Here is a 26,872-nt window from a genome sequence, read left to right on the forward strand (position 1 = left end):
TTTTTAAGAAAAAATATCATTAAAAATATATCATATATTAAATTTCTTTAAAAAAAGATGTGTTACCTGTTATAACAGGTTAAAAAAAGTGGTCTAAAATTAGACTACTTTAAAATTGGTCCACATTAGTGGTCACCTACAAGTTTATAATAATGATCTAAACTGTTACAAACACACATATCTACACTGTTACAAACACACATGTACAAACATGTGTAAAAAAACTTGAGAGTGTCAAGTTTCATCATCTCACAATTAATTTTATTTTATTTTATTTTTCATTTATTATCAAAAGTTAATGGTGAGATGATAAAACTTGACACTCTCAAGTTTTTTTACACTTGAGAGGATCCCGGCTCGTACAAACGGGTTATTATTTTTTTTCCATATTTACCCATTGCATTTATTAAGAGAGTGAGATAATATTAAAGAGATGGTGAGATTCAATTAATACAATGATGAAAGAGTTAAAAGTAAATATGAAAGATTGTATACCAAAATGATAATTAGTCTCATTACATATTTTTTTAATAAGCGTAATTGTTCACATGAAGTCTTATAATTAGAGAGTGGAATATTTCCTCTTGTAACTAAAAAAGAGACGAGTGGAATATGAGTTTGACAACTTGTGAGTTATAACGATTGTTTATTATTAATTATTTTCATGTTTTTTCATTTTTTTTGAACTTGTGACTATATTTATTTTCCATTTTTAAATATTTTTCTAATTATATTATTTTTATGTGGGTCACCCCAACCTATTAAATATAGGTTGAATCGAGACTTTCAACCCAAATACTAAAAGTTGGTCAATTTCCGAAACGGGATCTGCCTTTTGGTAAAATAAAAATAAAAACGGGTAACGGCTACTTCGAGCATGACCTACGTGGATCCCCACCTAGCAGCACGCTCCACAAGGCATCTTCTCCTTTTCTTCTCAGCAAACAACATCAAACACTTCACACTCTGTGAGTCACTGTTAATCTCTCTTCCTGCTTCGTTCGTCAATTAGGGTTTTCCAGATCAACACCGACAACATGAACTTGAACATCTTCAAGAAGAAAACCTCACCCAAAGGTAAAACCCTTATTTCGTTTTCCCACTAAATCTTACTCTCGTTGGCGAAATTGGCAATTATTTGGGTTGGATGAAAATGGGAATGTGTTTGGGCAATGGTATTCATTTACGTTTGTTTGTTTGTTTTTCCTTTGACAGAAGCTCTGCGGAGTAGTAAGAGAGAAATGGCTGTTGCAACAAGAGGTAATTGATTCAATGGAAGCTGATTTAGAAGTTCTAGTATTGATTTATGTCTATTTGTATAACTAGTGAATGTACTTTGCTGCCCATGTTAAATTGTTTTCATTTGATGTGAGTTGCTTGAATGGAGAGAGCTTTAGAGTATTTGTTTAACTAGTTGAATGTACTTTAGCCTTTAGAGTATTTTTTCTGATAAAAGATGAATTACCTTGCTTGAATAAATGGTAATTCATGATCTTTGTTTTTCACTACTTTGTTGAATCTTCTCATGTTTTCAAATAGCGGCATTAATAGCGGCTAACGCCGCTATAGCGTAGCGGATTTTTGGCTAATCGCGACGCCGCTATTGCCCACTATAGTGCGCTATTCCTGCTATTCGCTGCCAAATAGTGGCTGAAATAGCGGATTTTTGGCTCACCGCGATGGTCCACAATCGCGATTTGACAACACTTCTCATTCCCTTTTCCTACCCCAACATGCCTGGCAATCCATTGATTGCAGTTGTTTGAGAGGCCTCATATGAAATTTTCAGCTGAAAATGTTTAGGCTGATCTCATTGTTTGAGTCAAGAGTTACCCGATTTCCAAAAAACATTTGTGTTTCTTAATATTATATATACCCTTGCTCTAACTGTTCAGTGTTTATTCCAATGGTTCCTTGTCATCTGGAAAGATATAATCTAATTGTCTATTCTATATGTTGCTGTCTGAATTAGCAACACTTCACATTTGATATCATTTGTTATGTTCACTCTGTTGATCTTTCTTATTTGTGGATGGAAATTATAAGGCATTCATAGTAATCAGCAGTGCTTCACATTCGGCATCACTATTTTGTTTTACTACTGTATCACTTCTGTTAACATTTGTTTCCTTTTTCTTTCATTCACTCTTTCTTTCCTGTAGGAATTGAAAAGGAGATAGCATCACTTCAGATGGAGGTACATAATGCTGACTGATGAGACCTTTCTTAGCAATTTTTTTATATTTTTCGGACATATTTTTTAGTGCTAATGCTTCGCTCCCTTGTCAACTGCAGGAAAGGAAATTGGTGGCAGAGATTAAACGAACAGCCAAAACCGGAAATGAGGTAAGTATGTTTGTAATTTCTCATCCATTTCCTTATTGTTAATGAGCCCTAAAACATATGGTTTAGCATGTACTGTATGCATAGTTATTGACAATGTGACATTGATAACAATCTTTAGTTAGATGTATATCTGGTGCTCTCGTCTCACTTGGGTTATGAGGTTTAATGAAGTTCAACTACCTCACATTTGGCCTAGAACCTGTCCATATAAAGATTTAAGTAGTCAAAATTGGGATTTTGCCTTTAAAATCGGGAAGGAGTTGAAAATCTCGAGTCGATAGACTTTCATTGTCACCGTCGGTAGATAGTCAAGGCTGATGATTTGATCCCAATAATTCAGGGATCTCGACATTGTCTCTCTTATTATACATGTGTACAAAAGATCGTTGTAAATATAAAATAAGTACTTAGTTTCAATTTCAAATGGATGTGATTATAATATCCATCCTTTTATTTTCCGGTGGGGACTGGAGAGAGTTGGAATATTTTTATTATAGTGAAGCACTATTTTTAAACCTGCTCAAATGTGAAACCAACTGCTGGTGTGTATGAACTGGTTCGGAATGCACGATAATAGCTATATAGCAATGCTGAATAAGGATGTGTCTGGTTACAGGCTGCCACTAGAATATTGGCTCGTCAACTTGTTAGGCTACGCCAACAGATAACCAATTTGCAGGGAAGTCGTGCTCAGATCAGGGGTGTTGCAACTCACACACAGGTGGAGAAAAATACTCTGTTTTTTGAGATGATGGCTGGATTTTCAATTTTCCTAATTCCCAAATTTCTTTTGCAGGCATTATATGCAAGTACTTCAATCTCTACAGGTATGAAGGGTGCCACTAAAGCAATGGTGGCAATGAATAAGGTATGTTATCCAGAGTCATTCTGCTTTGTATTATTCAAAGACCAAAGTGACGTAATGCCATTGTTTTTGGTTTTCTGGTAGTTAGTAATACGAAAGGTATTTGAACTCTTGATTCTGTCATTGTCAAGGAAGAAAATAGAGAATATGTCCTATATGTTAAAAGTAACTTAGCTTTTACTGGATATGTTGACAGAAGGCTATAATAATTCTTTTATTTCCATCCATCATTGATAGTTTAATCACGAAATTTCTGATGTCACTGAATCAGAATTTCATAATATGTGATAGATGTTTTGTGACATTGTTAGATTTGTGAAGAATATTGTGCTTTTGACTACAATGGTACAGTAATCATTACCTTACTTTTCTTCTCAGCAAATGGCACCAGCAAAGCAGGCGAAGGTGATCCAAGAATTCCAAAAGCAGTCAGCACAAATGGACATGACGGTAATTTATCCTTTTGCCTATATCTCTAATATGTTCTCATGCAAGTTTCCTGCATCAACGGTAGGCTAAATACATTAGACTCTGCACAATCTGCCAATATTCTTAGACCTTGTTAGAGACAAGGCCAGTGCTAGTCTTTGCACACTGAAAATTGAATACGGACTTATTTTTGGTTTTCCACTTCAGCAGAAAAATACTGTTGATTTGATTTTTTAGTCTAGTGCTTTGAGTGCTTTCAGTGGAGTTGGGAGCCTGCGTGAAAGCATGCTTGGTGCTTAATGGATGCATTTAAGTAACAATACATTCAAGTAACAATAATAATAATAAATTTTAAGGAACAACATTAAACTAACTAGAATAAATTATTTTGATTATCAAATAACAATATATTCAAACTCAAGTAAAGAACTGATCAAACTTTCAAAAAAAAAAAAAAAGAACTGATCAAATGAAGAAAAGTAACTTAACAGAGAAAGAGAGAATATTTTATGTTAGAGATATGCTATGGCCTATGCTAACCATGAAGATGAGGACTAAGGGTTTATTTTAATTTGTTGGACTGTCATTAAGCTAGCATTTGTCAGCTGGAAACAGAAAGAGAAACAGAAACCTGTCGTTAACAATGAGTAGATGAAGTGGAACGTGGGAGTTTGTGTACTGGAAAAGGTTAAATTAGAAACAGTGTAGAAAAAAAATTATACAAGAAGGATATACCATAGAAGGTAGAACCGTAGAATTGAGATGGGAGTCAGAACATAGTTGCAGTGATGCCTTTAAATGGCCGAATAATAGAATCAACAAAAAGCCAAGTTTCCAGGAAACGTACCTGCTTCATGTTTCGACAAGTTTGTGTTGCTATGAATGGTTGAGTTGCCAAGTTTTCTAAGGAATCTACTCTTTGAAAACAGTCTAGTTTGTTTTGGTTTTTCATTTGTTATAATATCATCTATGGCAAGCAGCTGTTGTGCCGACCTGATAGCCACAGTATTCAAGGCTGGCTCCAGCCATATCATTTGATAACATTTTCTTTCGCTCGAGAAACTTATAATGTTATCTTAAATGCAGATTGAGATGATGTCAGAATCCATAGATGAAACTTTAGACAAAGATGAAGCTGAGGAAGAAACAGAAGAGCTCACTAACCAGGTGAGAATATAAATAAATGACCAACATAATTGTATAGTTTGATAGTAGAAGTGAAATTTTCCTTCAAAATATCTAACTTTTATTTATTCATGACAGGTTCTTGACGAGATTGGAGTGGATATTGCATCCCAGGTTGGTTTTGAACCCTATACGAATCTGTTAGACATACAATATGAAAATCATTCATATGCTTTCTCTAGAGTTCGACTTTGCCACCTTATTTTAATAATAAGTTGAATTTCAGCACACCAAAGGTTCATTGTCCACACTTAAATCCATGTTCCTTTAAGGGCTTAAATTTTTTAGATAGTTGTTTGATGGTACAAGCGTTTGTCTTTGCACTTATTCTTTTCTATAATCACCTTTCTGAATGGTGGACCTGATGCTGGTCTTTTCTGATGATAGTTATCTTCTGCTCCGAAAGGACGGATTGGTTCAAGGAGTGCTGAAAATGTTGCGCCAAGGTATACTTCAATCTTATTCGTGCATAATGCTGTTCAAATTTACATAAAATTTATATACTTAATCAAATATACACTTCTAATTAATACGTACAAGCTGTATAATAATTTTAGTAATATAAAGGAAAGTAAATATACAAGGATGACTGTATGAGTAGTGATATATTTATAAATAAAATTATGTACATATACAAAATTTCTGTTTGGAATTTGGATTGGATTGTATTGATTTTCAAATCAAATATGATCCAATCCAATAAGAAATTTTGGATTTCTTTTCCTGTTTTGGGTTTGTTTTCTTGGATGGAATCAATTCATGAACATTTTAAGGATATTCTTATTGCATAGCTACTCTTGATCTCATTGAATCCTATGACATTTTAAGTGACAAAAAATTTCTTATCGTGCATGCAGACCAGCAGAATCCAATGATGTGGAAGATCTTGAAAAGAGACTGGCTTCTCTTCGGAGGATATGAAGATCAGCTACAGCTGCTGATAGATATGTTTCATATTGTACAAATCATGATATATATGCTATATAGCAATATCGACACTTTATTAATGGCGCCTGGTATTATTACTGATTTTCTACTGATGTGTTTTAGATATGAATAATTCTAGTTTGTTGGACTGGAATGTATCACTAGCAGAGACATCTATAAATTGTTTAGTCAGAAGTTAGTCCATAAATCTATTTGGTGAAGTACCAGTTACTAGACTTTCTTATTTTAACTACGCCAATTGCATTGAGCTCTCTTTTGAGTTTTGAGTATTAATCTCAGGGGAGGTCAGTGCAAAGAAAAGGTATTATTACGATACAAAAGAGTGAGTACATGAGGTATGAGAAGTTAAATTTGGGGCATAGTTTCATACAAGATACCGTGGCTGAATACCAACTCGAAAATGAAAGATGGCATCAGCTATGTCTGTCAATTTGTATAGGGATTAAAATGATTCCTGGTTATCCATGATAGTTATCGACTTTGCATTCTTCACATGTGTACTTTTGAATTTTCCATCTTCTTTATTAAGGATCACTTAACGGACTTCCATACGATTCACTCTTCATCTCGGAAGGTCTTTCTCCTGATTTCTTTAAGAATATTTAAGTCTCTTTAGCTTGTAAATTCATTCTTCTCTTGGAGACTTGGACCTTGTGGAGCTTTTCAAATGAATAATTTTTTGTCCTTTTTGGAGCTTTTCAAATGAATAACATTCATTCTTCTCTTTATTTTGAACTTCATGAGATTGTTGGACCTTTGAGCTCAACTTTATCATACTTGACTTTCTATTATAATCTCACACAAAATTTGTAATAGAAAGTAACACCGGGTTTTGACTTAACAACAGTCAATCTAACTGCTCATCAGGTTAATATTTTAAGACTTTGAAGCCTTGAACAGTGACCAAAATTCTTCATGAAATCATGAGTTATTTGATTGATAATAAATTTAAATGGAAAATTCTCATATGTTTCACTTTGATATTTTCATTAGACAATCTATTATCTTTCACATATTCAAATTCAGGTGACATGATATGACTTAAGATGTTGAACACAACATACTCAACAGAATGTTTGGTTTTGGTCTTTATATATATTTTTTTCGGATCCTTAGTTTTTAACACCACCCCCACCCCACATCTCACCAAGGCTCTCACTAATCCTTCATCTTCCTCACCATCTCCTCCTCAAGGAACTCACTCCCTCTCATTCCCATCACATTGTGCCCTCTTTCCGGCACGCTTCATTTTTTTTTCATTTTCCTTCTCATCTTGGTGTTAGTGACAAAGCTACTACATAAGAGTGAAGTTTCGTCTTATCGGGTTCTAAAGCGCGATAATGTTAGGATAGTAATGGGTTCGAAAACCTGGTAGTAGTAGGGAGTGATTACATACCGAGATCTAAAACACCGTAGTGTTGGAGTAGTGCTGGGTTCTAAAACCCGGTAATAGTAGGGCATGATTACATACTAGGATCTAAAACACGACAGTACTAGGTTAGTGCCAAGTTTCTAAACCTGGTAATACCAGTGGATGACAGTACTAGGTTACTTACTTGGTTTTAGACGTGAAATGTATTATAATAGTATCGGGTTTTAGAGCCCGATATCAAGACATTTTTACTTTTACAAGACAACAACCAGATTCTAAACCAATTAAACCAAGGGTTTTCTTGAAAAATACTATGTGAGTGGGGGTGGGGTTTGGGTTGAGTGTGGTGTTTCTAACATTGCCCTTCTAGAAATCACCATAATCTTTTTTCTCTTTGTGCCAAGGGACCCAAACCAAACAAAAGAAAAACAAATTAGGACTAATTTATGGTGATTTCTAAAAATATAGAGTAAAGGGTAATTTCTAAAAAATAATTATCCAAACCAAATAAAAAAATGTAGGGATCAAAAAGATATTTAAGCCTGAAACTATTATCAACATCACCATCTTATTTGCACATCTAGAACATGCAATTAAAGATATAATCTAAGAAGTAAGAACCTACATGGCTATAATACAAATGCAGCAAAGATTACAAGCATTGTGCTCTTTTCACTTCTCTAATATTTTACATATAAATACATGAAATCAGTCTAGACCTTGTATGGAGAATATTCTCAATTCAAAACCATTGCAGCTGCAACATCAAGTACACAAACAATATCTTCAAGCAACGGAAACTGATAACGAGCCGGATAATGTTTCTTTTAACACAGCATCATAACATGATGATTATCATCTCTGGTTTGTTGCAACGCCCACAACAACATTGCTCACCTGTTACAGTTTAGGTTCTCATAAATAAATCTTGCTTTGCTAAAAAATCATAGAAAAATAAGTGAAATGTAGTAGAAGAATACATATCCCAAGCTAACAAAAAACAGAAAGAAATAATAATTACCAATTTCCCATTTGAATCAACAGACATGGGATTTTCTACTACAACAGTTTGGCTCTCGAAGTGGGGCCTTGACTGCAGGGAATAGGATCATACGTATATTCATTAGATATCACAACAAAAGACTGACGGTATGTATCATGAACAATCATCAAAAGAAAAAGTCAAAAGCATACTGATGAAATAGAAGATGCTATCTCAGATTCAGAGGTGGTCGTTTCAGACTCGGTTGTTCCATTAGATCTCTGCACAAGAATTGGAAACCTTGCATTGGTCATCTACAGAAGGATGAAGGCAAAGCCATGAAGGGGTAGAAAAAATCAGCACAAAGAAAAACAACATAAAATGCAAAAAGAATCACATCATATTTTTAAGATTTCATGTCATGATGATATGAAGTAAAACGCATAAAGAAATCAGAGTTGTCAGATGTTGGATCAGCTGCCAGTTCCATAACATAGTATAGCATGGACCTGATCCTAGTGTATCCTCACTCCTCAGTTAGTTAATATTCTTAGTATTGTTAGAGTTAGCTACGGCAGTGGTCTCCAGTGTAACTTCCTCATTACTCTATATATTTGTGTATGGAACACTGCTGAACACAATCAAAATTCATTTCTCAAACTCCCTCAACCTAATAAGGTATCAAGAGCCAATGCCTAATCGGAGCCCTGCTTCAATAGAAAATCATGGAGTCCGGCGGTGACCCTCAAAATTCTTCGATGCAATCTCTGCCATCGCCAGTAAGGGTGACCGATTGCAGCGGCCTCACCTGCTTTCTCCCTGCCGGCGAATGCACTGGGGGCATTCTCAAACTCAACCATTAACACTGTTAGGGCAAATACCTGTTTGCTGTGTGGCACTCTAGACTTGGCCACCCCAATCATGATACACTTCACATTGTACTACAATCTTGTAATGTTCCTAGATTTTTGTTATGTTTGTTGCCTTGGAAAGTCTCATAGACTTTCTTCTCATTTAACCTCATTCACTTAAACATCTCCCTTGGAATTGGTATGCAAGCTCAATATCTCAAAGGATGTCTATCACATTCAATGAGGAAAATTTCCCTTTCCCTATTCTCTTTCCTACCGCTGCCTTTGCTCACCCAGTCTTCCCCACTTCCTGAGTCTATTCCCTTGTGTAGTCTCCACCGAATATCTCACCCTCCTCCACAAATCACTACATCCAATGCCAAACCTATCTACCACTCTAGTCCTGGTTCCTCATCCCCATTCCCTCTCCCGGGTGTCAACCCTCCCACATGTCCCCACTTCCTGAGTCTATTCCCTTGTGTAGTCTCCACCGAATATCTCACCCTCCTCCACAAATCACTACATCCAATGCCAAACCTATCTACCACTCTAGTCCTGGTTCCTCATCCCCATTCCCTCTCCCGGGTGTCAACCCTCCCACACAGTGGCGGACCTTTTGGTGGACATAGGGGAGCTGTAGCTCCCTCAGAGATTTGGCCAAAAAAACTTTTAGTATATAGGATATATTATACTGTAAAAATCATATATATTACCTAACAAGTGTTAATTGCAATGATAAAAAGTTGTTGTTTAAATTATATGTTGAGTGTTTGATCCTCAGGAGCCTCATTTCTGAAAATATATTTAACCTTCATCACACAAGGGTTTAAATTGTGAGAGCAATTTAGTACAAAAAAATATATAAAACTAATAAAACTTATGTCAGCGTCACAATACCAATTTTTTTTTTAAAAAAAGTCACAGTACTAGAAAAAGTAGAAAGAGTAGGGACTTACCCAACAAAACAAGCTTATAAAAATAAATATAATACTAATATTTTATGTAAGGAAATTTAGTTATTTCATTATTGTTAGCAACATTTTATGTTATTTTGATTTTAGTATATGATATCAATATATGAATTAACATATTTATGTACTTAGACTAATGACTTTTGATTCTCTATGAAATATTTTTTTGGTGTTAGTAAAATATTTCAAAATTTATATATTTAAATTTATTTGAGCTCCCCCATAAATTTTGTTGAAGTTCCGCCACTGCTCCCACATGTCCCACCCCCTAAACACTCGCCCTATGATCCACTCACTCAAAAAACTGGAGTTGGATGCATCACAGAAACTCCACCTTATCCTTGGTCCCTTTACCTACCAATAGAGAGCCAACTGGCTGCAAATGGGTCTTTCGTATTGAGGAAAACCTAGACGATTCAAAATAGAACCAATCAACTAGCCGCAACTTCTATGCAATTCTTCAAATCTAATCATCTAAACTTTCTAGTCTTCTGACAAAAGGACTGAGATTGACACAACTAGATTTAAAGAAAAACGTTAAAGAAACCAACCATAGAATTGAAACTACAAAGTGAACATTACTGCTGAAAGCCTAATTTACAACAAAATGAACCCTATTTTATTTTACGATTTCCAAAGAATTTGGTAAAATAGAAAGTAAATGCACAGTATCAATATTATTCTATCGATGTATACTTACACTGACATTAGTAATATAGTGACAAATTGCACATTTGACTGAGAGAGCTCCATGAGGATACATGAGTGCTGTCCGGCAGTTCCCACAATGGATATGACTGACTTGGTTAGATTCTGTTTGACACACGAATCGCATCAAAAAGAAGTCAGTGAACAATTTAAGCAAATAATTGTTTAATAAGCATCAGTTGTTATAATAAAACAATCGAATTCATCATTGGAATGATATAAGATGAAGAAAATGGAACCCGTTCAACGAAATTTCATAAAAACCCAACATTCTGTGCTTATAAGTTTTATGCATATAATACCCTTATTGTAGAGCTCATTGGACTACAACATTTACCAATACAAATTGTCATGTCATCAGCATAAAATACAGAATCAAATTAACAATAATCCAAGTTTTGGGGTTATGTGGTTGTGGCAACTTATCCATGTTTTTTGCCATTTAATGCAGCGAATTATATTCTGTCTAGGAAATGATCAGAAGAAAGTTATAAATTTCAAATAGTAAGGAATTTAAAACAAAGCTATAGGAAACCTTAAGGTTTTAATTTAATTATTTCCCCCCAATATGTCATTCCCAGATAGCAATGCATAGCAGCCAATCCCAAAAAGGCTATAGCATAGCATTAGAGTGCATGATGGGTTGGCTGTTATGATGATTTTATATACAGTTTGCGGATGATATTTTTCTAATTGAAAGTTCAGGGAAGAGGTTAATTGTAAACTTGAGAATTGAGATTTGGAGAAAGACGTTGGAATCTAAGGGCTTTTGCTTAAGCAGGAGTAAGACAAAGCATATGCATTGCAATTGTAGTAACACACAAGATGAGAAGAATTTGGAAGTAAAAATTGTAAACGACGTCATACCACAAGTTTCACAGTTTTAATTACCTGAGATTTATTACAAAACAAATGGAGAAATCGACAAAGATGTGACACACAGAATTCAGGCTGGGTGGTTAAAGTTGAGAAAAACATTGACTTGTTTGTGACTGCAAAGTACCTACCAAGGTCAAAGGAAAGTTTTACCGAACCGCTAAACGACCAGCTATCCCCTATAGTAGCGAATGTTAGGCTTTAACAACGCGAGAAAAAAGTTGAGGTAGCAGAAATAAGAATGTTAAGATGGATGAGTGAACACTGAACACACTAGAATGGAAAAGATACAGACGAGGAGATATTGGTGTGGCAACTATCCACGACAAGATGATAGAAAATCGGTTAAAGTGGTTTGGACACGTGAAAAGAAGACCTTTGGAGGCATCAATGAGAAGGGTAAAGGGTTAATAAGATGGGTCTTAGTTCTGAGAAGAGGGGCAGTGAGAGGTCAACAACGACATTGGAAGACATTATTAAAAGCGACCTTGTGGTCAATAATATCCTGTAAAATTTGATTTTTGACCGAGCGCAATGACGTCATGCGATCCGGATAGCCGACCTCCCTTAGTGGGATAAGGTTTTCTTGTTGTATATAGTTTATACAATATACATGTATAAATGCTTAAAAATGAAAGAAATAAACACTGAAAATTCATGAGATTCATAATTAGCATTAAAAAGTGATAGGTGTCTTGAACAAAATTTACAAGTAAATACCGACAAAAGTCAAGTCAGCAAGCAGTGCAATAAAATCCATATTCAATTAAAAATCTGCACAAATCTGGCAACGTAGTAGCAATATATTGTACCTGGTACACGGGTTATTGTGTTGCAGCAGGAACATCTCACGCTCGTAGCTCCATTTGCATACATTAGTAATGTCCTACAGCCTCCACAATAAAGCTGTGACATTTCCATCCCTGCAGGAGCATTAGAAAAATTAAAGGTACCCAAATGCAACCATCCAGTTAAAGTCTACCTAGATGTGAATTTTAATCTAGCCAGTTCCCTTTTCTTTCCAGTTTATAGTATACTACCACATTAATCCCAATGTGAATTCTCGGCAAATAATAGAATAGAGAAAGATTGGATATACCCAAGTATAAACAAGGACCTAACAGTCAATATAGAGCATAAAAGCCAATACATTACTTCTCGCATCATATAAGAAACCATATATAACGGCCTATGGGATGAACCTAAATGCAGGTAATGTTTTTGTCTCCACATTAAATTTCCATATTTCATATCGGTAATGATGAAAGACACGACAAATTCACAGACGAAACCCGACAACTGCATCTCCGCCATTGGATGTTATCACCTCGTGTCAATATCTTTCAATTAATAGCACTTATTTTTTTTTCCCAACCAAATGCATAAGTTGTGCATATTCGCGTGGTGCGAAATAGCACTCCTCATATCATATCCAGCTAGTAAATTAGTAATTAACCATTTTCGGCCCGCCATGCCTAAAAGATAAGACCGATTATATTACCGAGAAAACTAGAAACTAACTAACCGCTTAATCCATGCCCAAGCTTGCTAATGCTAACTATCAAATTAATTCAACATACCAAACATGGAGCAATAAAGTTCCTCTAATATTGAAACCTCAAATCACAGGAACAACAAAACAGAACATACCAGCAGGAGGAACAGGGGTAATCACATTACACCAAGCACAGCAAACATTGCCGGCTCCTCTAGGATAAACCAAGATGTTCCTACACCCATTACACACAAGCTGGCACCGCATACCTGAAAATTCACACAACCATGACAACAACAACAACACAATCATTCATAAGCTATGTAACCTAATCAAAGGTAAATTCAATTTGCAATGCAAAGAATTAACATATGAAACAAAATCTTCGAATTCGTAACGAAATTACCTGCTGTGGATTCAGAAAACGAAGAACAAAATTTGTTCAGCGGAGAAATCGAAAGAATAGAAAAGGTGGTGGGTTTGATTGTTCAAATTCAACGTTTGTTTCACATGCGGACGAGGAGGAAGCTTCTACACTGTTTTCCTTTTTTGTGCATTGTAATCAACAAAATATTTAAACTTTTTTGTCCTTTTTCTTTTATTATTTAATTTATTTATGAAATTTGCATCATGTTTATTTATGAGGAATGGATAACCTCAAGAGGTGGGTCGAGCGGAGCATGACAGGTCGACTATATGATGTAAGTGTTATTTCACTTATTTGAGCTTATTGTTTTAGACATTAGCAACATCTCTTGCCTTCAATTTTTTTATGAAGAATTATTCAAATAAAAGAAAATTTTAATTACCTTTTAGTGCTTATGGTTTGAAATTAGGAAAATTCTAGAAGTTATTAGAATTTTCAATACAAACAATGTAAGTGTCAAATTCACGAATATCATTTTAGAATGTATAATTCAATAATACATTATTTTAACCATGAATAGTAAATATTTAACTTAGTATACATTTTAAGTAAATTGCAGCTCTAAACCCTAATTTTTGGTCTAGGTAAAAAGATGAGCAAGGAGACCCAAGCACAAAACCCACCTTGGAAGGAAGAGATGCCTTGCTTAAGTGAGGAAAAAGTGGTTTGAAAAGTATTTGAAGAAGTCTCCCTTAAGAATGGCTTAAGCCATGAATAGGCATAATCAGAATGGCATTTGGACTAGAGAAGTTCGCTTAAAAGAATATTTAACAGGAAGTGATTTTTTATTAGTGTATGTTCCTTAGCTCGCTTAAGTGAGCAAGGCTACTTAAACTTGAAGGAAGGCCTCACTTAAATGAGTTTGAGCTTCACTTAAGTGAGCCAAAGGCGACCAGAAACACTTATAAAAGGCCAGTAGTATATCATAAGCATCATTCATAGACCATTCTTGTATCTCTTGCACATTTTCACATATCAAATCAAGGAGAGAGACCTGGAGCTTGGAGAGAGTTTTGAAGGCTAGATTCGTCGTTGAGACATCGTGACTTCTCTAGTTCTTTATCTATGTTTGTTAATCTATCTATGAAAACAGATAGCTAATTCTCGATTGTTGGGATTAGATATAGTTGTTTAATTTTGATGTATCAAATGTGTTTCAGTTCAATATATATTCATATTCTATGCTTTGATTCAATAATTATTCTTATTCTTCATGTCATATTTTAGCCTATACACCTAGAACATGCTGCTAGGGTAGAAGTGTGTGTGCAAATTACATGTTTTTGAGTCTGAAATGGAATGAATTATTTAAATTTTTTCGGTGTTAACCAATGTATTCTCACAACCGATAGCCATCAGGCTAATTCATTGCCTTACTGTTAGTGCACTCAACGGTAGAAGGCTGACCAAATTTTTTTTTCCATTCATAAGAGTTAGCTAGGTTCATTAGTTAAGAGAACATCTAGACTTAAGGATAAAAAAAATTCTTAATCTATGTTAGGAATCAATGTGTAGGTAAGAGAGTTGATGATATTAACTCATTAAGGAATTAATGAAGTAGGGTGAAACTGGTGTTGATAAATCTCATGCATGCATAGATTAGATATATGTGAATCACTAGATACTGACAAGGTTATTAATGAATGATCTCACGTTTAGTCTAGCTTTGAGTATATAGGTGTGTTAGATACTTGAAAAGAGAGCTTTGCTACTTATACTAGTGATACTCTAGGTACTTGAGCATGGTTGTTTCATGTGAATGATAGACAGTTACCTATATCAATTTAGATTTCTTTGAGATAGACAGTTGATCTTAATGGTACCAAAATTTAGCCTTTCTTACCTATAACTTGATTTTTTCTTAACTAATCTTAATGTCCTTGATTTTTTTGAACATACAAACTAACTTTTAAATATTAATAACTACTGTTAAAGATGAGAAATGCATTAGTCGCATTAAATTAAATTAAGTGGACCATATTGGCAGTTCTCTCAGATTTCCTCACCAACTAAACCAAACAACCACTCAGAGTTTTCAGTTGGTTATACCACACAAGGAATTGGCAGATAGGACGCAACACTTGGCTTCTTAGACTGGGCAAAATGGAATGTTTAATTGATCAGTGTCACTGTCCCTATATAAGAACTCATCTCTCTCCCTAACACCAAGTAATTAAGTGCATCATAATTACCATAATCACTTTTACACTTATGTGATTAAGTGCTTGCACAATAATGGCTTCAGGAAATGAAGAAGAGCTTGGTTTCAATGCAGTTCCAGATGAGACAAAGCCAAAGCATCATGACTGGGTCCTTCTGTCCCTCAGGGTGGTTGCATTTTTGGCCACTGCATCTGCCACACTTGTGATGGCATTCAACAAACAGACCAAAACTTTGGTGGTTGGCACAAATGGTAACACCCCCATAACAGCTACTCTCAGTGCAAAGTACAATCAAACTCCAGCGTTTGTGTAAGTTTTGTATTCCATTATAATTAAATCTATGACTTCTTTTGTTTTTTTAAACTGATATTTAACTACACATTTTTATCATTACATTATTGGTGGTGATGCAGGTTCTTTGTGATGGCCAATGGAAATGCCAGTCTCCATAACTTGGTGATGATAGCATTGGATCTATTAGGACCCCAATATGATTACAAAGGACTCAGGCTTGCATTGATTGCAATATTAGATATGGTACTATTTTTGTCTGAATATATATCTTCAGTTCCCAAACCAAATTGTCTGAATTTTTTGTACCACTAGTGAAATTTTGTTATGTTATTTAAAAAGAACAGCTTTTATAAACTTATGTGGCAGCCAATGTTGTATATTGGGGTGATTAAAAGTGGTTGTTTAATTAAACTCTTAAATTGAAAGTTTAATCCTTATGAGTCACACTCTTCAGAAAACTTTTGGCATTTATAGCAGCAGGTTGGAATTGGGAGACTAATTTAATACACTAAAAAAACTTACATGATTTTTGATTGACTTGTAAATTTTTTACTAGTAGCTAGAACAGACAATGAAACACAGTTTAGTTTTGGCACAGAAGATTTCAATTCACAATTTTTTTTACCATGACATCAATTTTACAAAGAATTTTTGAAAATTTTCTTATGAATTACTATAATATTAGAAAACTGAATGATTATAATTTATATGTACTTTTGGGGGCAGATGACCATGGCTCTGGCATCAGCTGGAGATGGAGCAGCAACATTCATGTCAGAATTGGGAAGAAATGGGAATTCACATGCAAGGTGGGATAAGATCTGTGACAAATTTGGAAGCTATTGCGACCGGGGTGGTGCTGCCCTCATTGTCTCTTTCATTGGCTTCATTCTCCTTTTCATTATTACAGTGATGTCCATTGTCAAGCTGCTCAAGCCACATCGCATTAACCATGCTTCTCCATAAACAGACATCATTATACAAATAGTGCTCTGTTTTTTCTTGGTCATGCTATTCTCTGTGTTGACTTTCCTGTTTGAGTGTCAGTGTTTGATGTAGGTAACTAATTAGTTGTACCAGAAACCAGAAACACAAATAAAGATATGGATTATATATATTATATAGGTGACTTCTATGGTGAATACATTCTTCTTTGAAGTTAAGTTTTGTCCAAGAGTGCAAAAGGTTATGTGTGGGGAATTTGATAAGCGCATAATTGATGCACTTTATCTGTGACTTCCTAAGCTTCATTATATTCATTTTGTGCTTGATTGTTATACCTTAGTCATGTTTTGATCATTAGTTCTTATTTGGATTAGAAAAGTTGTTAATTCTTTCATTTTAGCTTTTTATGACCCTTTTTCACTCGAAAAAGGTTGAATATGGAGTTATAGATATCCAAATAAGGCGAATAATATGTCATTTAAAAGCTAACTCGAACCCCTACAACCTTCATGTTGAGCCAAATTTGCGAATCAGCCTCTAACTTAGTACGAATTTCCTTACAAAGTTGATGTCGCTAATCATGCGGGTCTGGAACAGTATGCACTAATACAATCATATCTTGGGCTACTGAACTCAGAATCAGGATCTGATTGAAGGCCCACGAAGATGACTTAAAGATTTACAACTCTCATATTCACTTCGATTAAAGATTCGGCATTCTTGTTGGACCCGTGAATGCTTGAGTGTTCAGCAGCTTACTCCTTTTTGTGAGCCCGAATTTGTGATGATTTAGAAAAGATTTAGATAACAAAAGATTGTTACTTTATGGACAAGTTTATCTATTATTACAAATAGGCTAGTTGAGGCTCTTGTTAGGCACTTCATCTCACCCTTTCTTTTCTAACCTTTATTTTAGTTACTTTCTTATTGTTTGCTAAACTTTTTTGTTAGTATTAGGTTCTTAATTTTCATGTGTTTGCATACTTAGATTTTGTTTTTAATAGTAATTCATCTTATTCAAACTTTATTTATGATTTTTACTCATGCTTTAATATGCTTTTTGTTCATGACGTCTAAATTTGAAGTCGTATTCTGTTCTAAGTTGCTTATCTAAGCTAGTGAATCAGTTCAAGCGATTGTGAATGTTGTTCTTAAAGGTACATAAATCTCTAACATTGATTAATTATTAGCTTTGAGGATCCTGTCTCTTAAGATTGTTCTTGTACTTCGATAGAAGAGCTATTCCGATGAAGATTTCAAATGCGAAAGTGTGTGCTCCTCAGAATTGTAGAAGCCCTCTCATGACCCGTTCTTTGTAATGAGTGTTGATGCAGATGGAAGATAAAGTTTGTCACTATAACAAAAGTGCACTGCCGCTATTCATACGTTGACATAAGAATTTAAAAATCATAAAAAGAAAAACCTTATCGGTGACTATTTCTAGGAAGATTATCTAAAACATAATGTCCAAGGCGACCCGTACGGAAAAGATTAAGCAACTTCCTAGCAATTTTGACATGAGCATCTTCTACACACTCAGTTGGAATGTGGAATGCTTCCTGCAAGGCACTAAATTGCCTAGCTATAACTGCTGCCATTTCATCTTCACATCTTATATTGCCATCAAAAGATGAAATTGTTTCATAAAGTGTTTGTCGAACATCCTGCACTATGCAATCCTGCAACATACACACAACTCCTTATAACTATTCTTTACCAAACATATCAACCATGTGAAATCAAGAAAAAATGCTCATATGATATGGGACTTAGCCACCCATCTCATACAGTAGTTTTTTTTTATCATACTTGAAAATTACATCAGCTTGCAGAATATAGAAAATAATTATAGATAGATACCTGTGTGTGATCTGTAGGGATTTGCTTTTTCTGCTTCATGTGTAACCCTGAGCTAGTCGAACGTTTTGTTGTGCTGTTGAGGAATAATCCATCATTATCCTTGGCAGATAACTTTGCCCATTTCTTGTACTGCTGCTCACTTGAGTTGTGAATAGCTAGAAACTATTGAGCAATTTCTTTTATCCCAACAAAACAATCCCCAATTGCGCCTGCATAGCATAAAGATCAAAATGAAGTTTGAATCAGACCTAAAAGAAAAAAAGAGAGAAACTCTGAAATTTGGATTGCAAAAGCTAATCAAAGCAGTAATACATTTCCAGTTATGCAAGTTGTTTTTGTTGTATGGTTCACTTTGAAATAAAGGTTTTGATTCACATACTCTTCCCCATTATCAGAACGAAATATCTTAGTTGGTCTCCCAAACTGTGTTTTTAATCACACAGTACAAATTGACAGGCAAGTAAATATCCATGGAACCCAAGTACAATCATCAATACAGGAACAAACTACTTTGCAAGATCTAAAGGTTCAGTACTATTATTATTACTAGAAAGAAAAGTTGCACCATAGTGTTCGGCGAACTGACAAACTTAACCATGAAAGGTCTCAATAGACACTTTTGGAAGTGGGCAACGAAACAAAGACCTTCTGAGCACACTAAAGGGAGGATGCCCAGAATGCCTGTGCTGAAGCAATATTTAAGAGATTGCAGATTCTGCATAATCAATGACCCGCTTGTTACTCTCATTTTCGTGAAGTTAACGCTTTCTGATGGTACTATCCTCATTAGCCACATTCCTTGGCAACTCCATTTGTTTTTCCCCGTGTCAAGATTCAGACAATCAAACATGGAATGAAAAAATGTCACCACAGTTAAATTAAATCTTGGGTGAGTTTGTGAATTGACATAAAATTATTGGAAAGTCTAGGGACACCAAGCAGATTATTCAACAGAATAGAATGTTGGAGTCGAATGTTTACTACATCCAATACTATGAGGGTATAGGATCTATTAGCCACAGAGATAAAGTGGTATAGGATGAAAAAAAGTGAGCGATGATGAGGTGTCTTATGAGCAGCAGCACCAAAGTCAATAATCATGAGGACCAGAAGTGTTATAGGATAAGAAGCTAGAACCCTTAGGTCATGGTTAGAGAACAAATGTCACATAGCTTACTAAAGGACTACGCGAGTACTCACAGATGTTCCGGCTTAGATTTGCTAAGAGATGTAACTTCCTCTATGATCATGTAGAACGACAATGTCAACGCAATCAAATGAATCCATCGTCAGGATAAGTGAAACCCTTTGAACTAAACAACAAACATGACACTCAAAACTGAGAGCTGTTTCTCTGTTAAGACAATGTAGCGCCCACTAAGCAAAAGAAAAACAAGGCACTCATGTAAATATTTCCACAACCAAACAGGTCCTGTGTAACTCACACAAGGTGTGAATTGTTAGGCACACTGACCAGGTGTCAAGCGCACAGGAGCACTTGATCCATTTCAAAGGAGCGGGCCCAAAGATATGGAGAGTATATTCTAGAAGGGCTAAGAAAAGGAATACAATGTAACTGCCTAACAGAATAGAGAGAGGGGTTGATTGTACTAACCACAGAATATAAGGAGAGTAAGGGTGAGGTAGAGAGGTATCTTGGATTATTCATAGCTGTAATGTTGAGTAGGGAGCATTAGCTTCCTATAGGAGCCTAGCTCTGGGCAGAATCTAGGATCTTTTCCTTCTCTGTAACTTTCTATTGACATCAATAAGCAATCATAGTTGTTTCTATTTCAGTACATTACCTTTTCTGCATACATTGTTAGCTTGGATCCTAACATGAATCCACATTAGGGCTTTCCAATTGTCGCAAAATGGATGAGATCTGAGACCAACTAACTCTGGAAATGGAACTAAGGCAGGCTTGAAATAGGGCGACAATCCTCTTGGTGGGTTTGCTGATGGTCGACAGTGGTGTTCACTAGTGCTTAGCGGCAGTCAAGCTTGAACAAAGAAAACTATGAGGCAGTGGCATAATGAAGATGCTTGACTAAATAATGGGTAAAATGAAAGAAACCCAAGGCTGGACACAATGAAGGCCTTGGTGGATATGTGCACGAGGGCCTGGGGAACAACCCAATAACAAACTGGATATAAGACAGTAAGGATGAGAATTTAATTAGTAAGGTTGATAATTCATAGCTTCTCCACTTTTCTCTCTTTGCAATGTCTGTTATGCACCTTGTCCGAGAATAACCATCACAAAGTGTTCTATAGAACACACAACTTGCTCATCAAACCCCGCATCGACAGCCACACAGAAAAATCGTACATGATAGTAATACCATAACACAAGAATGTAGCTGCCTATTTTTTTAACAAAAAAAATTCTTCCTTTTTAAATAAACCAATATTCCCTTCTATAGTTCTATATTTAAGTTCTAATAATATTCATTTTAAGCTATGAAAAAAATGAAAACCTAAGGAAGAAGAACATAAATTTTTTGGCTGTTAAGAATATTAATTAGACATACCTGTTAAAATTAATTTAGATATGACATCAACATCAGGAACCTCAGGAGACAAGACGGCTGGAGTGTCTAACACATAAATATTGGGATGGCTACCAATCTGAATGGAAAGCAAAGTTTCATAAGTATGAAAAGCACAAAAATGTACTAATACATGAAAAGACGGATAGGAAGTAAATATAGAAAGCTATTGGCTGACAAAAAGTATGAAATAAGCATCAAGCTTAGCTAACTTAACATTTAAATACATTACTATTTTTTTCAGATACACATTGTGGCCTTTTTCATTCGTCCTTTTCTTGGCTGCATAGTGCCATTTCCTTCCTTTGCAAATGTCATATTAATCATGACAGGAGACAAAACAACAGCCTCTATTCCTCCCTTGACTCGTAATGATCTGCCCAACCTTCAAGGATCTTAACACCTTGATGGGATTAACTATTTTCAACGGGCTCAGCTCTTTAGCACTACTCTCAAGGGATGGCTGGAAAACAAAGCTCCAGAAAAAACAAACTGTGGCTATGATATGTGGTTCGATGAGGACTCTCTCAATATGACTTGGCTGTGGCATTCTATGATTCTAAAGATTACCTGGAACTGTATGTTTCTCCCTATTGCTCAGGATATTTGGGAGACTTCGACAAAGACTTATTTTATGAAGCAGGAAATCTATATCTGCCTGTTATGAATTAGAGAATAAGATCTTTCGTACAAGGCAGGGAACCCTCTCTGCAACTCAATATTATGAAATGAACTCTAAATGGTTACTAGGCTGAGTTAGATCAATATCATAATCTAACAATGAAATGCCTTGATGATCATACCGCTCTTACTGAGTTCATTGAGAAGTCAACAATCTTTAAGTTCTTATCTGCCCAATTCGGGTACAGATATTGGGGAAGGAAAACCTCCCGTCACTCTCAAATGTATTTCATACTTTTCGTAGTTGGGAGAATCAGGGGACAGTAATATTGAACTCCATATTAGTTGATGACTTGGCATTAGATTCTAGAAAGGATTGCTTAAAGGATCCACTTCTTCCAGAGAATCTCTAGTGAAGAGAAATCGTGATGATAGATAGTGCACTTACTACAGGAAGTTTGACCACACTGGAGATCTATTTCAAACTTCACGGAGGAGATAAGGTTCACGGACGTACTAGAGGATTCAGGGGCACTCCTCAAAGACATGCCAGCCAAACAACATTAGACATTAAGACTTCGAGTGAAGGTCATTCTGCACTGCATGCAAAAGTATCTATCAATGAAAGCACCAATTGATTGGAATAAGAGTATAAGACAAACTTCGTATCGCAGAAACGGAGTCCGTTTTACTGACTGGAAAATTGTGAGGCGATATAGATAGGAAGAGCATCAACCCCCAACCATGGAGGATCTCTCCAAGCCAAAGCTCTAAAGCCTTCCAAAAAGAGTCAAAACCCGAAAATTGGTCCTCACGTAAAACCCCTTTCCTTTTTTACATCATATTCTTCCTTTCTCACTCCTCTTAACAAAAAATTGCACGTGTCTCTCTAACTAACTCATATTTAGCACACCAGTCTTAATTCTACATGAATACACGTTTAAGACCATAGTAATGGGCTTGGCCAGCTTTTGGGGCTTTAATTGGACCGTAATGGCTTGAACGTGGGGTAACGAAGCATATTCTTGGGGGAAGAAAGTGGAGATACCCACAGTTGCATGTTTCAACGACTAACCTTAAAACTTCGTATATCTTTAGTCTCCCCTGGCTCTGGACTCACAGTTGCATGTTTCAACTTTCCTTTTTCTATAAAATAAAATTTTCCAAAGAAAAAAAGAATAAGATAAAAAATGAAAATATTGTGAATTGCAACCATTTGTGTTTCAGAAAAGTAAAGCATGTCATTTAGCTTGTTCCATTAGAATTGTAATAGTAAATTCAATACCTGCTGCACTAATTCTCCCCACTTGATGCAAGGCATTGACAAGTGCAGATTTACCAACATTTGGAATCCCAATTAACATTACTGTTGCAGTATAATTAGCATGATCAGTTCTCCCTAACTTTCTCACCTGGCCTTGTATAAGGGTTAGAAACTGTCAAAGCAAAGTCACTATTAGTAAATTGGTTCATGAACAACTCTTAAATCAATTAGAAAGGGGGGAAACAAAAATTATGACAATATAGTCACAGAATTTATCATACTCTTCGGAGAATTTTTTCCTTTTCTAGAACATGGAGAATATTTTTTTATATGTCCATACAAAATTACTTTGGAAATAGGCGACCCAACACCAAATATGAAATTGCACTAAGTCCGATCAGCCCAAGTCACTATCCATTTGCTTGGAATCTTATTTCCACAAAAAACATGCATCAAAACAAGAAACAAAGCAAAATAAAACTACACAATTACTAAAAGGAAAGGGTGGAGAGAAACCAAAAAGTAGCAAAAGGTCAAAAGGAATAGAAAAAACATAATACATTTTTCAGAATCTCTAATTGGTCTTTCCTGCATTTGAATTTTTTTTATCATTCCTTAGATTGCACTTAAAAGGTCTTATTAATGTAGATCAATTTACCGTGCTACACACAAAACCATGGATGTATTACGCTGCAGATATACAGATTCCTAATAACTAATATCAATGAGAGTTTTTAATTAATTCAAATCCATTTAATATATGAACTGCACGACTGCAAGTTTTAAAATTAGAAACTTGGTCCCATGTCCCTTAACATTAGAGACAATGTCAAACACCAGGATATTTACATTAGGATCCTTCATCCCTGACGCTCAACAGAGGAATGCAGAAAAGGGAACTTACAGTATACCTTTCTGATGCTCTCCTTATTATGAGCATTGACTCCACAAGATATGCAGTTGTTTTCCGCAAAATATTCTGTCCATGCCTATTCATAAAACAAATTACAAATAAAAAAGTATTGAATAAAACTAACAAAAATCAGAAGTTATAAATTAATAAATTCAAAAGGAACTCAATTCACCCATTACTGCAGACGGTGAATTGGTTGAGTTTGATTAATTAGTTAAGTTTTTAGCTCAGTCTATAGGTTAGAAGGGAAGCCTCAGCGCAATAGTCGGAGTTGCTGCTGTGTGATTACAATATCACAGGTCCGAGTGGTGGAATCAACCGCACGAATATGTAAGGTGGGACTCTACAATGTACACAAAATGTGTCCAACCCCTTTTCTAGACCCCACCATAGGAGCATTTTACAGCATCAGGTAGGTTGTCCTTTTAGTGTATTAGCTATAGTTACTTGTTTGGTTAGGTGGTTAGCCTAAGTAGCATTGCTGGTTACTCTAATTAGCTTAGTTCATTACTTCAATAAGCTCATTACTTCATTGTATACTTATTCCAATTTCAATTTCTTCTCTCATCACTTTCTCTCCATTTTCTCTCCTAACATGTTTTCCAGGAGACTGTGAATCGCATTCTATTAAAATTAGGGAGGCCTAAATCAACCCAAACGCTAGCTCAGGAGTTGAGGGTTGTTCTATCCTTTATAAACACGTGTTTGACCATATATCTAGCCAATGTGGGACTTCTAACACATTCTATAAAGAAAAAGAAAAGAAAAACAGACCTGCAAACCTGAAGAACAAGCGAGATCCGATTTGTTGAGCGCTATAATTTGCTTAGAGGAAGAAGGGCAGTTTTTGAGCAAGTGGCACTCAGAGGACGATGGAATCTGGAATTGAAGACTGTGAGTTAATATAAGGAAGAGTGATTGAAATGCAAGGAAATAGCAGCAAAAGAAGAAGAAGAGTGAATGTGTATGTACCCTAGCGTCTCTAACATGGACAATGATATCGACTAAAGGGATCCTTTCTACAATGGCGGTCGAAGCTGCAGCCATGAGAGAATCGTGCCATGGTGCTCGCTTCTTGGATCCTATCATTTCCTTCAGTGCTGTTCCTATTCGTCTTCCCAAATGCGACGCCGCTGCCATTTCAAATTGAATCGACACTGTAAACCTATTACACAAATAATAGTTCGGTTAATGATCGGTAGAGCTGTCAATTTGGCCCTAGGGCCAGCCCAGCCCCACGTGGGCTAGGGCCAAAATGCCCCACACACACAAAAGCCCATGGGGCCAAAAGCCGCCAAAAGCCTTGTGGGCAGGGCCAGCCCACGGCCCTATAATTCTGGAAAAAAATCAGCAGGAAACAAAAATATTTATTCTAAATCTGATCATGGAAGCACTATAATAATGCTAACAAGTATCTCTGGAAATTAGTCATTGAATTAAATAAACTAAATATAGATATTCCTCATCATGAAGAACAAATGCTGATAAGATAGATGTTGAATATCTGTTAAGGTTCAAGTATAGAAAACACTAAACACCCTACAATGATCCTTATTCGACTTTCAGAGTTTGAAAGCAGGAAATGACAAGAATATATTCCTAACCAAAGATTAAGCTTACAAGTCGGATATTGCGATTCAGCAGAATAGATTATAACAGTACAGAGAAAAACAAAAGTGTGATTTTTGCATAAGAAAGGGAAGAATATGACTTTAAATTTATCTCAAGGTAACTGAAAACTGAAACATCAAACCAAACCCATTACATTTAAGCACTCAGCACACTTTAAATTTAAAGGTCAGAACACATCTTCTATAACAGGTAAAAAAAAGAAAGAAAGAAAGTAAGCTTAAAATGTAAATTTAGTTGGAGAGCCACTCCAGCTAAAATTAGCAGAGACTAGAGGAGAAAGGGCAAGTAACTGTTTCCTAAAGATGAACAAACAACACAACAAAATCTAAACTTTTCAAAGCATGTATCTCATTTTGCTAGAGAAATTACAACTAAAACCACTTCAAAAGTGTCATTATCTTATTTATGTATAAATCATGCTATGGTTATGAACACACAGAATCAAACTAAGAAGAGCTCCAAGTCAGGGGTGTAAAGAATGAAAGTGGTGACCTACACAAAGAGCAATTTGGGAGTACCCTTGGCTCCAAGTCAGCACCGTTTTGAGGCTTCGAATCCACTCTTCTGCGTTGAACTGATGACGGAGTGGCGGTGGAAATCGGCCACGCCGGCGGCGGAGATGGACGAGACGCCGGCGGCGAAGATGGACGAAGAGGCAGGGGCGGACCCACATGGAGCCCAGGGGGTTCAGTTGAACCCCCTGAAAAAAAAAAAATTCCTACTCACCCCCCTATAATATTTTTTTTTTGAACCCCCTGAGAATTTAAATCTGCACCCATATCCTTTCTCCTTTCTCTCTCACACCTATGCCTACATTCCTTTGCCCGACCAACTGTTTTTGAGGACAATGAACTGAGTATTAAGGCTTTGTTATGATAAGTATTGAAGAGGACAGAAGTAGTTTAGCCTTTAACGTTGGGTTGTTGGCTGTTGGAGGAAAAAGACACCCATAACTGGACCGTTTTTCTCCTCATCACATAGTCCGTCGACGACTCCAATGCCGGCGCGCGCTCAGCCTCTGTGAAAGACGTTGGAGGGGAGGAGATAGGGTGGTGAGTGGCGTAGAAAGGAGAAGGAAATCGAAAGTGGAAGTCAGATCTAGAAGACAATGGAAAGTGGAAGCCTCTTTTCTCATTTTCGCTGGTAGTGTGGCGGCTAAAATAAAAAAAACGTG

The 26,872-nt window shown here is 35.9% G+C and overlaps 3 protein-coding genes and 1 pseudogene across 7 annotated transcripts; 2 read left to right on the forward strand and 2 right to left on the reverse strand.

The window, feature by feature from the left end:
• The first annotated feature begins 792 nt into the window (after nt 1–792).
• LOC130726161 (vacuolar protein sorting-associated protein 2 homolog 2-like) lies at nt 793–5,988 on the forward strand. The gene is made up of 11 exons (XM_057577391.1): nt 793–1,077; nt 1,216–1,260; nt 2,163–2,197; nt 2,296–2,346; nt 2,963–3,067; nt 3,143–3,214; nt 3,590–3,661; nt 4,727–4,807; nt 4,904–4,939; nt 5,213–5,271; nt 5,683–5,988. The coding sequence occupies exons 1-11, from the start codon at nt 1,038–1,040 to the stop codon at nt 5,744–5,746; spliced, it is 660 nt and encodes a 219-aa protein (XP_057433374.1). The 5' UTR covers nt 793–1,037; the 3' UTR covers nt 5,747–5,988.
• Nucleotides 5,989–7,663: 1,675 nt separating this feature from the next.
• LOC130726054 (protein LSD1-like) lies at nt 7,664–13,591 on the reverse strand. 4 transcript variants are annotated; one of them, XM_057577273.1, is made up of 7 exons: nt 13,435–13,591; nt 13,184–13,297; nt 12,346–12,456; nt 10,656–10,762; nt 8,340–8,408; nt 8,167–8,238; nt 7,664–8,042 (listed from the first exon to the last, which is right to left on the reverse strand). In XM_057577273.1, the coding sequence occupies exons 2-7, from the start codon at nt 13,293–13,295 to the stop codon at nt 8,001–8,003; spliced, it is 513 nt and encodes a 170-aa protein (XP_057433256.1). In that variant the 5' UTR covers nt 13,296–13,297; nt 13,435–13,591; the 3' UTR covers nt 7,664–8,000. The 4 variants fall into 4 exon arrangements, with proteins under 4 accessions (XP_057433256.1, XP_057433253.1, XP_057433255.1 ...); XM_057577270.1 differs by having other exon boundaries at nt 8,340–8,441; XM_057577272.1 differs by having other exon boundaries at nt 10,650–10,762.
• A 2,027-nt stretch (nt 13,592–15,618) lies between these two features.
• On the forward strand, nt 15,619–17,053 carry LOC130722461 (CASP-like protein 1B1). Its single transcript, XM_057573189.1, has 3 exons — nt 15,619–15,926; nt 16,031–16,154; nt 16,638–17,053. Exons 1-3 carry the CDS (start codon nt 15,691–15,693, stop codon nt 16,875–16,877), a joined length of 600 nt encoding a protein of 199 aa, XP_057429172.1. The 5' UTR covers nt 15,619–15,690; the 3' UTR covers nt 16,878–17,053.
• Nucleotides 17,054–18,193: 1,140 nt separating this feature from the next.
• On the reverse strand, nt 18,194–26,872 carry LOC130722460 (DAR GTPase 2, mitochondrial-like; annotated as a pseudogene). The gene is made up of 9 exons (XR_009013965.1): nt 26,217–26,872; nt 25,039–25,231; nt 24,841–24,945; nt 24,065–24,142; nt 23,175–23,325; nt 22,965–23,035; nt 21,251–21,347; nt 18,717–18,925; nt 18,194–18,535 (listed from the first exon to the last, which is right to left on the reverse strand). The product of XR_009013965.1 is annotated as a DAR GTPase 2, mitochondrial-like (transcript).

The sequence above is a fragment of the Lotus japonicus genome, chromosome 6 (genome assembly GCF_012489685.1).
Source record: "Lotus japonicus ecotype B-129 chromosome 6, LjGifu_v1.2".
Taxonomy (NCBI): Eukaryota; Viridiplantae; Streptophyta; class Magnoliopsida; order Fabales; family Fabaceae; genus Lotus; species Lotus japonicus.

What these genes read in the sequence shown, in the direction of transcription:
- LOC130722461 (XM_057573189.1), top strand. Translation starts at nt 15,691, where the DNA reads ATGGCTTCAGGAAATGAAGAAGAGCTTGGTTTCAATGCAGTTCCAGAT. An exon ending in AATCAAACTCCAGCGTTTGT is followed by an intron (nt 15,927 to 16,030) that starts GTAAGTTTTGTA and finishes GTGGTGATGCAG; the next exon opens with GTTCTTTGTGATGGCCAATG. An exon ending in TGATTGCAATATTAGATATG is followed by an intron (nt 16,155 to 16,637) that starts GTACTATTTTTG and finishes TTTTGGGGGCAG; the next exon opens with ATGACCATGGCTCTGGCATC.
- LOC130726161 (XM_057577391.1), top strand. Translation starts at nt 1,038, where the DNA reads ATGAACTTGAACATCTTCAAGAAGAAAACCTCACCCAAAG. An exon ending in TAGCATCACTTCAGATGGAG is followed by an intron (nt 2,198 to 2,295) that starts GTACATAATGCT and finishes TGTCAACTGCAG; the next exon opens with GAAAGGAAATTGGTGGCAGA. An exon ending in CAATGGTGGCAATGAATAAG is followed by an intron (nt 3,215 to 3,589) that starts GTATGTTATCCA and finishes TTTTCTTCTCAG; the next exon opens with CAAATGGCACCAGCAAAGCA.
- LOC130726054 (XM_057577269.1), bottom strand. Translation starts at nt 13,295, where the DNA reads ATGCGGTGCCAGCTTGTGTGTAATGGGTGTAGGAACATCTTGGTTTAT. An exon ending in ACTATATTACTAATGTCAGT is followed by an intron (nt 8,442 to 10,649) that starts GTAAGTATACAT and finishes ATCCTTCTGTAG; the next exon opens with ATGACCAATGCAAGGTTTCC. An exon ending in TAGCATCTTCTATTTCATCA is followed by an intron (nt 8,239 to 8,339) that starts GTATGCTTTTGA and finishes TATTCCCTGCAG; the next exon opens with TCAAGGCCCCACTTCGAGAG.